This window comes from Caloenas nicobarica, chromosome 11 (assembly GCF_036013445.1).
Source record: "Caloenas nicobarica isolate bCalNic1 chromosome 11, bCalNic1.hap1, whole genome shotgun sequence".
Lineage (NCBI taxonomy): Eukaryota > Metazoa > Chordata > Aves > Columbiformes > Columbidae > Caloenas > Caloenas nicobarica.
This window is the reverse complement of record NC_088255.1, coordinates 2,531,491-2,546,179: the sequence shown is the minus strand read 5'-3', so window position 1 is coordinate 2,546,179 and position 14,689 is coordinate 2,531,491. Positions and strand designations below refer to the sequence as shown.

At 42.2% G+C, this 14,689-nt stretch overlaps 1 protein-coding gene across 3 annotated transcripts in view; it reads left to right on the top strand.

Moving 5' to 3' along the window:
- Positions 1-14,689, top strand: part of PHF2 (PHD finger protein 2) — an 84,989-nt gene that overhangs the window by 54,460 nt on the left and 15,840 nt on the right. For 2 of the 3 annotated variants that reach the window (XM_065642612.1, XM_065642614.1), the window contains 12 exons: positions 52-238; positions 769-931; positions 2,360-2,447; positions 3,042-3,148; positions 4,333-4,424; positions 5,694-5,783; positions 6,841-7,212; positions 8,120-8,239; positions 9,500-9,618; positions 10,216-10,394; positions 10,613-10,686; positions 12,275-12,432. In XM_065642612.1, coding sequence (XP_065498684.1) covers positions 52-238; positions 769-931; positions 2,360-2,447; positions 3,042-3,148; positions 4,333-4,424; positions 5,694-5,783; positions 6,841-7,212; positions 8,120-8,239; positions 9,500-9,618; positions 10,216-10,394; positions 10,613-10,686; positions 12,275-12,432 — 1,749 coding nt within the window. The remainder of the gene's footprint in view (positions 1-51; positions 239-768; positions 932-2,359; positions 2,448-3,041; positions 3,149-4,332; positions 4,425-5,693; positions 5,784-6,840; positions 7,213-8,119; positions 8,240-9,499; positions 9,619-10,215; positions 10,395-10,612; positions 10,687-12,274; positions 12,433-14,689) is intronic. The other variant, XM_065642613.1, reaches the window with a different exon arrangement.

Here is a 14,689-nt window from a genome sequence, read left to right as displayed (position 1 = left end):
TTGTGCTCTCTTTTAATAATCTGATTTTTGTTTTCCATTCTCTCCATAAAGGATGTCCAGTTTTGTAGAGCCTCCAGATATAGTTAAGAAGTTGTCCTGGGTGGAAAACTATTGGCCTGACGATGCTCTTCTGGCGAAACCCAAAGTGACCAAGTACTGCCTGATCTGTGTGAAGGACAGCTACACCGACTTCCACATCGACTCGGGGGGAGCTTCTGCCTGGTACCATGTGCTGAAGGTGAGGGGCCACGTCTTTGTCGTATATCTAGTAAAGAACTCAATTTTATATGCCAAGACTGTCCTCAAAGACTAACTCTCAAAAATTCAGGTCTTGGGTTTTTTTTCCCCACAGTCCTGCTGTTGTAAAGTCTTACGCAGAGCCCTAACTGCTCTAAGTGGGTGTGCTCAGGGTGTGGAAGTTGTCTGTCTATTTTGACTGCATTAGGATTTTAATATTTGTTTAGTGCCTTCTGCATATATGTCACCTAAGGTGTGAAAGATATTACATCCTGCTTTTGCAGGGTAATGGAACCTGGCGCTCTAAACTTTTTGTACCATCAGTCCCACAAATCGGAGCATATGTGGTCAGCTAGTGATTCAATTATTTCAGCCACTCTGTACAAAGCTGACGACGAAATTTTATTTAAATAGTGTTAAACTACATAATGTTATATATATACTTAGGTAAATATTTGTGTGTGTGTGTGTATATCTGTGCCGGTACAGTATTGTTTGCTTTGACTACTAATTTTATATCTTCTCATCCAGGGAGAAAAGATATTTTATCTCATCAAACCAGCCTCTGCAAATATTTCTCTTTATGAACGCTGGCAATCGGCAGCAAACCACAGCGAGATGTTTTTTGCAGACCAAGTAGATAAATGTTACAAATGCACAGTTAAACAAGGACAGACACTCTTCATTCCATCAGGTGAGCAGGCTGGTGCAGCTGAGGTTTTCTGCTCATTTTAGAGCTGCTGAAATAGCATGTCCGAAATGCTAGAGGGATGTGATTTGACAACTTTCTCTGACTAAGTATGAAGTCTAATTCTCAATAGAAATATAATTTCATATGCTTACAAAAAAAAAATCAGAAGTTTTACTGCTTTCGATATTTTAGCAGCCTTTTAAAAATACTGCTAGTAATAGTGTTCTGCTCCTGGTCTAAGCTGGGTTGCAGTAACTCATGAGTTCTCTCTATATCCAACCATGACATTGGTGCTTTTTACCATCTAACAGAGAATTCATGTTGAATTACATTCTGACCATGACTCCCCACAAAATCCTTTCACAGTCATTGATTCCTTGTGACACTGAGGACCTGTAGGTGCCTGCAGGAGTGTGAGTGTGTGTGCGTGGTCTCACACGAGGCTGAAGACCTGCATGTCACAGATTTTTATGGATTACTTGATAGACTCGGGCTTTCCTTGCAGGTTAGGGACAGTGAATTTTGGTTTTCTCCATTCCTGGGAGGATCTTCAGAAAGATAGGGAAGACATTGCAGAGTTTTAACTGAACACAGTTCTAGTCCTGCCCCTGTCCCTCACCTTCCTCTCACCATGAACCATTACTCCGTCATTTGCATTGCTGTTTCCAGCACTCCCTGTTACCTGTTGAAACTGAAATCTCTTCGGGACAGGGATTTTCTATGTGCCTTTAAACGACGTGCTGCCCACGCGATCCATAATCTGAGTTGAGGCTTCCAGGCAGTGTGAGTAAGTAGCAGCAGCGGTACTTGTGTTTGGGAGGCAGCATCCACTAGTGCCATTTTTCTGTGTGTGAGTATATTCTTGCACAGAATGTTTACACACTTGAATTTTACTTTGACTGTAAAAAGCGGCAAGTGGGTATATCTCTCATGACCATATGTGGAGCAGATGGTGGAATAAATACCGAGCAATTTATAGAGATTGACTAATTTGAGTAGATTTTTGTATGAAAATAAATGTTTGGAATACACCTGTTCCTGACACTACAATAAAGTCCGTGTCAGGAGCTGTCATATATCTTTATGGTGATGTGCAAGCAGCTGCTGTTATGTAGCTGCCACTTTTCACAGTAACAATAAAGTCACGTCGGTGTGAGCAGCGTGTCCCCGTTCAGTGTCTGGCACCGCTGAAGGTGGCCCTGGGACTGAACCCAACGTTGCGTAGCACCGCCCTGGGCTGGGCCTTATCGTGCAAAGCAAACAAGACGCCAGATGGGACTGTGTTCAATCCACATGTGGTTCTGGTGCTGATTTGATCTGGAGAGCTGTAGTAGGAAGTAAGTTGCTAAGTGAAGTATAAACATCGTGTTGTGAATAAAGTCTTTGTTATTGTCATTCCAGTTTTTATCCTCAAGACTCTTTCTCTTTTAGGTTGGATTTATGCAACTCTAACACCTGTAGACTGCCTGGCCTTTGCAGGACATTTTCTACATAGTCTAAGTGTTGAAATGCAGATGAGGTAATCTGTCTTTAAAATCTAAAATTAGGTAGAGGCTCAATTTTTAATAAATTGGCCATTTCTCTCCTATTAATTAGCCTACATGTGCAGTAACATTGTTGTAGTTCTGTTGGGCAGTTTTGGAAAGTGTACCCATGTTTATCCCCTTCGACGTGTTCTCCCATGCTGAGTTATTCCAGGCTGTCTTTTACACCTGTTGCATAGCACATGGAAGGATATGTGAGGTGTAGCTAAGTCTTGAAGGAAGAACTGTTAAAAACCACCAGTTTTACCCTAGAATGTGCCATTCGCCTTCTGGATAAGCCCCTACCTGCTCAGCTGGTCTCTTTGCCCAGTGTAAGACAACAAAAGTAATTCTTTACCGATGCTGGACAAATAATGCAATAAAACTATCTTACATCTGTATCACACAGTTTCTTACTAGTGTTATTTTTATGTTTTGCTTTTGGTCTGATGCCAGAATACTTGGTAGCAGCACCACAAAGAAATGGGAGTACTGTAAACTGAACCTCAGGCATTTATGAGCAGCGCTTGTCACTGTGCGACATACCTGTGACCTACTCTGCTTTAAGTTTGTGTGGCTTTATATTGCAGGGCATATGAAGTGGAAAGACGATTGAAAATTGTCAGTCTGACTCAGTTTCCAAACTTTGAAACTGCATGTTGGTATATGGGAAAGCATCTGCTAGAGACATTCAAAGGTAAAACTGCATTTCTTTGCCTGCCTTAATTGCTCAGCACTGGGGGCCTCAAAATAGTTGCTCTTAATTTCTGCTGATGTGCCACATAGAAGATGGACAGGTGGCCAAAGTCAGTCTTGTTAGTATTTGAAATCTACTTTTAACATAGCAGCAGAACGTGCTGGTCTGGCCGAGCTCTCCCCTTAACATCCTGCCATCTTGCTCTAGGAAGGGCCTTAATTTTCCCTCTTACCTGCGTCTTTCCTCTGCTTTGTAAAATGTATTTGAGCTGCCTCAGAGGTACATAATGTTGTCATGTTTCAGTTTTTAGTTGCCTGTTGAGTCTGGGTTCATTCACTGGTTTAACCTACTGAACTACACGCGCCGTCAGCCCAAGGCGCAGAGCAGCACGTCCTTGTCCTGGCATTCTGCTGATCCGGGCAAAGTCCATGGGCAAGTCATGTACACATGGGGCCACAGCAGCGTCAGAGATGTGGCCAGCAGGAGCACTGAGCATTAAAGCAAAGTTTTATGTGAAATTCAAAATCTTCCTAGTGAGATTCCTTCAGGGTTGATCCAAACATCCCTGTGTGTATGTTCTTTACAGAGTTGGGCTCGCTTTGCTCTTTGCCTCTCTTTCTTTTATTACAGAATGTGTCTAGAGACACCCACCAGATCCTTTTATAACAAGAAAAATGTGTCTAATTAATAAGCAAGTCCCTCCGAGTGTCACCAGGAGGGGCCCTTGTGACCAACTCTCAACAAAAACTGGAATGAGGGGAAAAGTTTAGGCAAGCCTGTACTCATGCAGAAGTGAAATGCATTGCTCCAAATAACCTTTGTTTCTGCATATCAGTACTTGCATTTTCAGTCAGAACAAAAGAACCACTGACAGTGCCTTTTTATTCCCACAGCCTAGGATGTGTGAACATGGAAGCTAGCTTGAGTATGGGACCAAGGAAGGAAGCGGAAGGAGTGCCAGTGTAGACATAACTTACAGGAGCACAGTGTAGGAAGGCTGAGTTGGATTGATGACACAGTAAATATACTCCTTATTACCATCAAATTATAACAGGGATTCATTTGTGGTGACCAGCTTTCAAAGAGTTAACTTTCGCAGTGAAACTTTTTCATATTAAAGACGTTATGTAGAACAACTTTAGCTATCTGTGTTTCAATGGCATTGTCTTTTTTCCTCTACTTAGGTTTGCATAAAGCTGGGCAACAACCTCCTGCTCATTTACTCCAAGGAGCAAAAATTCTCAATGGTTCTTTCAGGTCATGGACTAAAAAACAGGTAGGAGATCTTTTAATATTGTGTTCCTCAGGTTTGTCAGTCACTGGAACAGAGAGCCAATGCTAGAGCAAATAATATCTCCGTAGCACGACAGCTAATTCTGAAATCCCAAAGAGAAGAGCCTGGGAGAACAAGGAAGGAGAGTGATAGTTGGGATTTCTTAGTGCAACACGAGGAGTCGGCCCAAAAAAGGTGCCACCTGGGTTTTAAAAAAGTCAATTCTGCACACAACCAAAAGGATTCTGAATCAGCGTTCTCCCTGACTCCGAGCATTTTCATGTGCCAAATCAATTAAGCAGAGGTTGTGTAAGTGAGTAAGGCCTAAAACATTTTTGTGTGCACAAGGTGCCCAGTTCCTGCAAATCAACACATTAATTGAGCCAGGAAATACATATTGGTTGGAGAGAAGGTTTGAAGGGATTTGCAGCCTAGATTTCCTGCTGCAGCCATTTCAGAAGTGATATTCTTGCATGTGTTGATCCTAAAGTTTTGAGGAATTAGCCGCAGGAGACAGGCCATTCAATCATAAAATGTGAATGGGGAACTAGTAGCTTTTGGGTTTTTGGACGTTTTAAGGAGGAATGAGCAGCTGAGCACACGGTTAGGCTACTTGGTGGCTGTCACAGATTTAAACGGAGTCAGGGAGTTGGCTGCTCCCTGCTGCACAAAGCCAGTGATTGAGCCTGAACCCAGAACTGCTCCCTGGTTCCTGTGGAAGGACTGACTGGTATGGAACTCTCTTCTCCGTGGCACCCTGGTTATTTTTCCACTTGCCATGCAGATGAGAAGAAGTGAGTCAAAGGAAGTCAGACTGGGTTGGCACTGAGGTCAAGTTGAACTTTGAGTATTATAACATGACACGTGAATGAAAATGTTGTTAGTCCTGGCAGGGAGCTCCCAAACCACTCTCCTGACAGGGTACATACCTGTTATACTCCTTGTTGACACCAGCCTAAGACAGTTTCTCCTCACAGACATAGAAAACAAATTTCTCACAGAATCTGTTATAACAGGGGTGCAAAGTGATGTTACAGTTGTAAAAATGCAATAATATCTGAAAAAGGCTTTGTTGTTCTGTCAGGACAACTATTTACAGTAATATCCAGAAGGGGAAAAAAGTATATTTTTTTCCTTATTTAGACTAGTGGTGCAGTCAGTATTGATTTCAGTATATAGGAAAAATATTGGCATGTCACTTAATGAGGTTTTTTAAAAACGTTTTTGCAAAAACACACACAGAAACAGCAGCCTGGCTTTGTTCTGTTTTAGGCTTTAGCAGAGCATGAAGATGAACTACCAGAAAACTTCAAACCAGCACAGCTTATCAAGGACCTTGCCAAAGAAATAAGATTAAGTGAGGTTTGTGCTCTTTTCATAATATTAACAATGTTCTGGGTCTTTTAATAATCTAGGCTGTACAATGGATTACTTGAAATAAATGAACCATTTTTCCCTGCTCTCTACTCCGCACCCCAAAGTATGATAGAACTCAACACTGTTGCTCCCCACGATCACGCTTCCTGTGTCGTATCTCCTTGTTCTTCTGTCCATCAGTCTTGTCAATGACATTGGCTGAGCTGGAGACAATTAGTCTGTACATTGTCCCAATTTCCCTTGCTCTTCACTGGCTTCTAGGTAGAGTTACTATAGCAAATGTGATAATAATTATAACAACCCCTCCCAAACAAAACCAAAAAGGAGGTTGCATGGAGGTTCATCCATTGAGTCTGGCATCATATTCCACTTAGTGGGGATGTGTGATGGTGACAATACTAGTTCAGTTGTTTCAAGGAGACATTCTGTTACATTCCATCCCTTTACTACCATATCCTAAGACCTCAAAACTGAAATCTATCTTGTCCTTTTATCCTCTTTCATGTAGTATTTAAGTTTTCTGATTGTCAGAATGGCAAGATAAGCAGAAAATAATTTCTTTTAATTAGCCAGACAGTGTTAATTTTAATTGGGCAGCTATTTTACTGCTTATTTTTCCTGAGGGCATGAAACATTATTCTGCTACATTCGTCACATCTGAATTAAACGGAAATAGTTTGTGCTTGAGCTGATTAGTATTTTAAACAAAAGGCCCTTCGTTTGATGCGTTTGTTTGTACGGGCAGCCTGCTTCAGAGTCCTACCTGATGGTATAACCTGGGGAGAGTTATGTTCCTTATGAAGCCAGTGGAGTTTCTCCAGGCCAAACTTGTGCTCAAGGAACGTGGGGGTGAGAATTAGTGGTGAGCACTCCTGTGACGTGCTCGTCATTCCCTGGCCAGCCTGACCTGGGGATGCAGTTACCCCCTTATTGAATGGGGAATCTTTGGGAGTTGTTTCCCCAAGGAACAGGAGGGTGCAGGGAAATATCGAAATTTGGACAAATGGGTCTGAATGCCTTCCCATTTTGTGCTAAACTACAGAATGCTTCGAAAGCCAGCAAAGCAGACACGAGTGCCAACACAAACACCGAAGAGATCTGTCCTGTGGAGAAGGAGGAGGCACCGTCACCCGTCCAAGTGACACCTCCGCCCCCACCTGTAGAAAAGGTCCCTAAAAAAAAGACTCCCAAAACTGTGAAAACCCAAAAACAACTCAAGCCATCCAAGCCCCCCAAGCCTCCCAAGCCACCCAAACCACCTAAACCTCCCAAAACACCAAGAGTGAAGGGAGAAGGCAAAAAGAAAGGCAAGAAGGCAAAAGAGAGTCCACCACCAGCCATCCCGAATCTCGACCTGCTGGAGGCACATACCAAGGAGGCTTTGACGAAGATCGAGACGCCAAAGAAAGGGAAGGTGGGTCATACTTTAACCTCTCCCTGTTCTCTTGCTATAACAGGGGTAAAATCACTCCTTAGATCTCATGAAAAAAATAACGTGAGCAACACAGTGTGAAACCCTGACTCCACTGAAGTAAATGGAAGTTTGGTAACTGTGAAACCACTCTTTTGTTACATGACTGTTCAATTTGATTTGACTGCTTGTTTAGTTTTGATACGGAGCCTCCAAGAAACCTACTGATTTGAGCTGAGTCTGGCAAACTGCAGCCAGTTGCCTGCCCAAACTGAGGCAAGATGAAAATTAAAAGACATTTTGTAATGGCGCTATTTTGGCCCTTGAACTATTCTATTCTTATTTCAAGTGTTATTAGCACTCATGCATTCCCATAATCAGTTATCAAAGACGAAGGAACTCATTTCTAAAGCTGGTTTGCATGAGATTTTGCTCTCGAATGAGCGATTGAACATATAACAATAGTTTCCTTCCATTTTTGCCCATGTAGGGCAAGTTTCATTTTGATGTCAACGTGACTTTTGCTGCTGACTTCAGTAGAGGCCAGGATTTCACTGAGGCGCTGACAGAGTAATGTTAAAAAGTATCCATAAGCCTTTTCTAAAATATCTCCGAATTTCCTGGTAGTTTGTATGCAGTTTGCAAAACCTGTCCACGGAGCAATAGGCAGGGAGCTCAGCATGTTTTTACAGTAACCTTGTCTGTTGGGATATCAAAGAGAAATGCAACTAGTCTTCCGCATTCTCTGAAGCAGCAATATTTGATTGAATCTCATACTTGGGTTCAAAAAGAATTAATCAAAAGAGGAGTTTTCAAAAATATATCATGTTATATTCCAGATGAAAAATGTGTTTCTGTAACATGCCAGCACTCCATCCTCATTAAGAGTACATGCTGACTTTTTCCCCAGGCTGCAAAGAATGTTTTAAGTGTTCCAAATAAGGAACCTGCTAGTAAGCAGAATGAGGTGGAGAAATTTGAAGTTCGAGAGCAAAATAAAAGCAAAACAGAAGCCAAATGGAAATATAAGGTAATGTCTCCTGTTAAATTCTGCTGCTGATTCTGCCACATAATGATATGTCAAGGGTGGAGAAATGTTCATAGGTCTACCCCAGGAGAGGTATCAGCCACCGATTTTCAGTTCCCAAAGAAAACATTTTGAGCAGAAAATAATCAAGTAATCATTGACAAAGAAGGTGTGTGTGGTGGGTTTCAAAAGCATATTTGAATTGTCCATCCTCATCCTTGGCAAAGCCAGTGGGAACGCTGTTAATAGTGAGATTTTTCAATGCTGATCTCTTGTGGTTCTTACTTTAACCTCGTCGTACGGTGTGAAGTCTGGAGTAGTTCCAGAGAAACTAATAACTAATGAGGGTATTAAAGTAGAGCTAATGAAATCTGAATTACGCCCCATTAATTAAAAGCTTGCCTTCCTGGAGAGCTAATGTAGGGTGAGTAAAACTCATTCACAGAATAAAACATTTTTTCTCCAGGTGCCATTTAAAACATGGTGACACTAGGCTTTCTCACAGAAATAACTGTCTGAATTTAGCCTTGTTTGTGAATTTCTAATGATGAATGTGCAAACAATTCCCTAAAACAAAACAAAAGTACTTGTTTTTTCATGTGGGAAAACTACCAAGAACCATGAAGCGTTAACATTAGAGACATCGACATTTTTTGTGTTAGAAAGAGTCACGGTTAACGTGATTAGATCAATATGTACCAATTAATTCCACAGCCAGTACAGCTTAGGAAAGTATTAAGGTGATGCTTAAAAAACAATGAAAAGCTTCCTTTGCACTGAATGAATTTGATATGAAATTATTAGATTCATCATTCAAGCTCTTCTGAAGGTGTGATGGGAGCCAGCGGAGCCTGGGGATGCGATGCCGCCGTCCGTGCGTGGTGGCTCATGTCCTCAGCCACACACCACGATGCTGAGGAGCAGCCTGTTTAACTCGTGCTCCGATTCACTAAATGCATTTTTAGTATTTAACCTCACTCTGTAGCAATTTAAGAGTGCAGTATTTAAATTGGGCATTGTGTTTGTGGCAGGCACTGCTTAAAATGGTGCTGAAGTGCTTCTTGGATGGGGATGAGTCCCTGAACTAAAACCCACGTTAGTCTGTGGAGGAGTATAATCCTCTATCGCTTACTGCATTTGGGGGAAACATATTTTTCTCTGCATATAAATCAATGGATTCTCTAAGGTTACGTAGGAATCCAAAATAACCACAACTCATTTAACTACTTTTACTGTTCTGTTTTGGATCTTTTTGCCTTTCAGAACAGTAAACCTGATTCACTTCTAAAAATGGAAGAGGAACACAAGTCAGAAAAGACACCTGGATCAGGAAATAAGGACAACAAATTTACATTCTCCTTCTCAAATAAGAAGTTACTTGGGTAAGTAAAAAATATGACAATACACATCAATTAAAAAAGCAGTTTAAAAAGTCTTGTCATTATTTATGGGGTTTTTTATGCAAGAAGGTGAAAATCTGCTTTTCTGGTCAATGTAGAAAACACACTTAGTCAAAAAGTTCTTTGCTCTAGAACTTTATTTTACTTAGAACCCAGTATAGTTGGCCATAACAACAATGACTTGTGTTTTGGCACTTCAGGTTGTTACTAATTGTGTTATATCAAGTGTTTTTTGTGCAGATCCTACTCAGGGTACACTTTTAAAAAACTGTTGAATGAACTCTGCATGCCAAAATTCCATGCTGCATGTGCATTATGCATGTCTTGATATACTTTGACGTTGCTTTAAATAATACAGGATTTATTTGCAGCCTGCCAAGGCTACTTTAATTGGCATCATATTTGGAGATATAAATTGTAGGTAGAAATGTGTTTTTAAAAGTAATTGAATTGCTGTGGCACCTATGAAAGTATTTAAGTTGGGTGAGATTTCTGCTTAAAGATGCTCATTGTCTTCCTGTCAATTCACAAAATGTTTTCCAGTCAAAGTATTGTTACTGATTTATAATTTTTTTTCAGTTCAAAGGGAGTCAAAACCCAGCTGAACACCAGTGTGTTTGGGTCACTGCAGAATTTTAAAGAAGATAAAGCAAAACCTGTACGAGATGAATATGAATATGTGTCAGATGATGGTGAACTAAAAATTGATGAATTTCCAATCAGAAGGAAGAAAAACACTACAAAAAGAGAACTGCCCTGTAAGAGTATTTCCTATTTTGTCTGTAGCTGTGCAGCAAAGTCTTATGTGTTGATTGTCCAAAACTAGTCTTTAAAATCTAGGTGACTTATAATAAAGAAAACCATGTCTTAAGTATCAGTCACATATAAATGAATTTGAATTGCTTTAGAAGTTATGGCTTAGGAGTGTGATTTTTTGAAGGGAAAAGAACCATGACGTTGTTTTGTTTTAATTCAGTTTTAGCAGATAAAAAAGACCCTGTGCAGCACACTCCTGTGAAGAAGCCGAAGGTGGAGTCAATGTCATACAAGGTATGCGTGTTATTGTACCTCTCAGAAGCGAGTGCCCGTCATATGTCTCTGACATGCTGTGATGGCAGCGGCAAAGCCTTCGTGCAGGCTGCTCTCACGGCCTCTCGGACATCGCAAGGACAAAGCATAATTTTGTTCTGGGCCTCGAACCGCTTGTACACCATCCGGCCTGATGGGGTGCGTGCGTGGGGACCGTGGCGGTCGTACTGCAGCGTGAGGACAGGACTGAGTGACAGGAGGAATGGAAAGGGTTGGGAGGAGGTTTCTGGATGTTACGTTGCTGATGGGCACAGGGGTCTGTGCTGAGCTGTGCTCCCGACCTGTGTCAGTCCCCCCATTTCCACGGGCTTTGAACGCTGGTCATTAAACTGCCACGCTCACGTTTGACAGGTGGAACTCAGAGTAACGCTTGTCCAACTGAACTCATGTCGTTTGACGTTTCACATTACTGGAAGCCCTTAATACCTACTGTGTAGCAATTAAAGGTTTTGTTTGCTGTCAGCAGAATCTCCCTCTGCCCGTTATGGGCTCACATCTAGAATGCCCATGACTCAACATGACACTTTAGGATGTCCCTAGCTTGAGGCTGTGCCAAGGTGCCTGTTGGTAGCTTATTACCTGCAGGAACTTGAGCAGCACAGGCCTAAGTTTGCTCTGTGTTAGCATTGAAGCTCAGTGCTAGAAATTAAATGACATTAAAATTAAATATTTTGCTCAACTGTTAATACAAATTCATATTATAATATCTGAAAGAGTCAGAAAAAGCAAACCACCTTGTTAACACAGAATTGACTGAAATGTTTGGCCCTGAGAACTAAGGAATCTTTTTCATCCTCCTTTGGCTCGGGGATGTTCAAGAGCAAGTGCAGAGCTCCTTGCCCCAGTCAGTACTTGATGTATGGAGACCTGTGCATGGGGAGCAGGGAAAACCATCCTGGTGTCCCCATGTGCAGAAGTGTAAGGAGGGACACCAGTTCCTGCAGTCTAAGCAATAAGGATGCGGATTATATAGGCCTGAAAGCAGGGCAGGAATGGGGAAAAAAATTCTGTTATACTCTAGCCTGCTGCTAAATGGGTCTGTCCCATTCCTCTGTCAGATTTTTGTGTTCTCTTGCAGTAGGGATGGCAGATGTGGGGCTGTCCCTGGGGCTGAATTAATAGTTAATATTCTTGCGAGATACAGACCTGTGCCCTGATGCATATCAGGGCTGACAGAGACATGGCCACATGCCCACATCTTTTGCAACATGGGTCATGGTCTCAAGCACAGGAGCAGGGGCTGAGAAGGCAGCACAGCACCTGGAAAACTGCTCAGTGGTTTGATTCCATGTACAGGATCAGATCTCAAAGCTGGCTCTCCAGGGTTGGAAGGGGAAAGGAAAACGCACCACGCCTATGGGCTGCGAGGAAATGGATTCTTACTGCATACCTGGGGTTTTTTATCATTTTGTTATGGCTTTTCTTTAACGAAAGCAAACTACGAATGCTAGCCCTGTGTCTTTGGAGGAGCAGCAGGCTGCAGAAATGTGTTCTTCTTGTTGACTTAGTGAGTTCCAGGTTTTTTTGAGCCTTTCCCTTGCTTTTGCAGAGTGACGACTCATCAGATGAAGATTTGCTTCACATTGACACAGAAGCAAAGCCAGGGCGCAATTCCAAAGTAAAGAAAGAGAGTGGAAGTTCAGCAGGAATTCTTGATCTTTTGCAGGCAAGCAAGGAAGTTGGGGGTTTAGAGTATAACACCAACAGGTATGTACCAAGGGACGCTTTTTCCTCTTACCCATAAACTAAAATTGTACTTTTGTGGTGGTGTGTGTGTGAGTGAGAGAGAGAATGAATTTTGCAGCTCAGTAACTGCTTTTTCTCCAGTAAGCAAATTCTTCCTTTATCCTGTGATCTGGAGGGAGAGGTGGAAAGTGTGTGGGAAAGATTTTAGTGGTGTATTTTAAACAAATAGAGGCATTTCACATCTGTAAATGCTGAATATCCATTTTAGCAATAATACTGTAATAGATGAATCATTAAAAAGGAAGGGAGAGCTGAATGAATATTGCTTGAGGGCATGAATAATGTTTTTTAATGTAGTAATAATGTAATAAAGTAATCTAAATGACCACCATTCCTTCCATAAGGCATTGTAAAGTGCTGCACAGTTCCCTAAATATTGAATGTTTGAAAGAAGAAAGTAGTAGGCTGTCTACCCCTACCCTCCTGCACACCCTTGGTCATCATTATTTCTCCCCACCAAAACACATGACTTGGAAAAAAAACCAAACTCTTTCATAGGTGCTTCTATACCTAAAATGGAAGTGCTTGCCTGGGCTTGGTTGTGTTTCATATGGAACCACTGTAGGTGGACACTGAAGGTGCCACTGGATGTTTTGGAATATAGTTAATAAGGTACAGCACTAGCTCTTTTAGTAATCCAAACAATGAGCAGTGGAAAAGAAAGGCGAAATTGGAAAATATGGTTCCTAGACTCACATCTCACAGTTTAGGACTGTCCGGAACAAGGGTTTTGTTTGGACCCCTCTAGAAACGAATGTATGGGTCCACTAGCTGTACTCTCTACAGGCCACATCTGGTCTTAAAATACAGGTAGAACAATTAGGTAATAGAAGTATGCGTGTCGTTTTGAAAGAAGCTTGTGGGAATCTTCATGTAGGGAAATGTCTTGCTTAACTCAAAGCTTAGGAACAAAGCCCCGGCAAGGGGTTTTGGGTATTAGGAACAATTTCATCCCAGAAAGGACTCTTGGGCATTGGAACAGGCTGCCCATGGCAGTGGTGCAGTCACCATCTCCGGAGGGTTTTAAAAGATGCAGAGATGAGGTTCTCAGGGACATGGGTTAGTGCCAGGGTTGGACTTGATGATCCTGAGAGTCTCTTGCAACCAAAATGATTCAATGATTCTAACGTCAGCTGAGTTTATAGCTTCCATGCGTAGAATGCCGCTGAAGATGTGAACTGCCGCATCTTATGCCCTGTGCTCCCTGGCAGTCTGCTGGTTAAGTAGATCTTCGCTGCTTCAGTCTTGAATGATTTATTCCCTGGCTGTAGAAAACCAGAGGTTTTCACCTGAGCACTCCCACTGCTCCGCAGGGATCGCAAACACGTTTGGGAGCTGGGGGCTGTTGGTAAATGCTGGCACAAGTTTCTGGCCTCTGACCTGTTGTTCCAAACAAAGGAATTGTCCTCTGCAAGGTGAGAACGGCAGGCAAGGTGGTGACGTGGCAAATTATGTGAACCATGTGGTAAGGCTGTTCTGGTTTGGCATTTTAATCGGCCAGGTCCATCTCCACTCTATCTTGGTTTGAAAGCCACCTTCCCCAGGCAGGCAGGACGTGTTGGTTCTCCAGGCTGGCTGCCTGAAGCAGCATTTATCCTATTCCCGATTCATTTCGTTGCATGGAAGCGAGATGTGTTGCACAATTTTATATGTGCAAAGCAGTGAAACCAGTCTGCTTTGAGCAGAAAAGCCAGATCCCACATTCAGTGGTTTTTGGGGTACCCCAACAGCATCTCCCTATTTTCTCTAGGTCTGCCTTGGTTGTACAAAGCCACAGAACCTGTGGAGGAGGTAGAAATAGGTGTACAGGTGATGCGAGAGCGGAGAACGGGCTGGACAAGGTGCTGTCCTCACCCACCTTGCTGGGTGTTGGGTGTGCGGACAAAGGAAAAGTGCAGCTTGCAAATGTGAAAGGACCTGCTAAACTGGAATGAGAAGGTCCCCTCAGAGAAGAAGATATTATCTAAACCTAGGGAAGACTGGAAGTTCAAAGCCCTAACTAAGAATTCCAAAAGATACACCCCATGGTCAAAGGGGAGCATGTGGAATAAATTATCAAGGGAAACCATAGAAGCAAATTTTATCGATGAGTTTTAAAAAAAGTTTAAAAAATGAGACTGTTTGATGTTGAGAGAGAAGATAGAATTTTTTAAGGTTGCAGTGTGGTGACAGAGCTACAGAGAAATCTAAAGGAGGGAGTGTTGCTGAACCAGGAGCA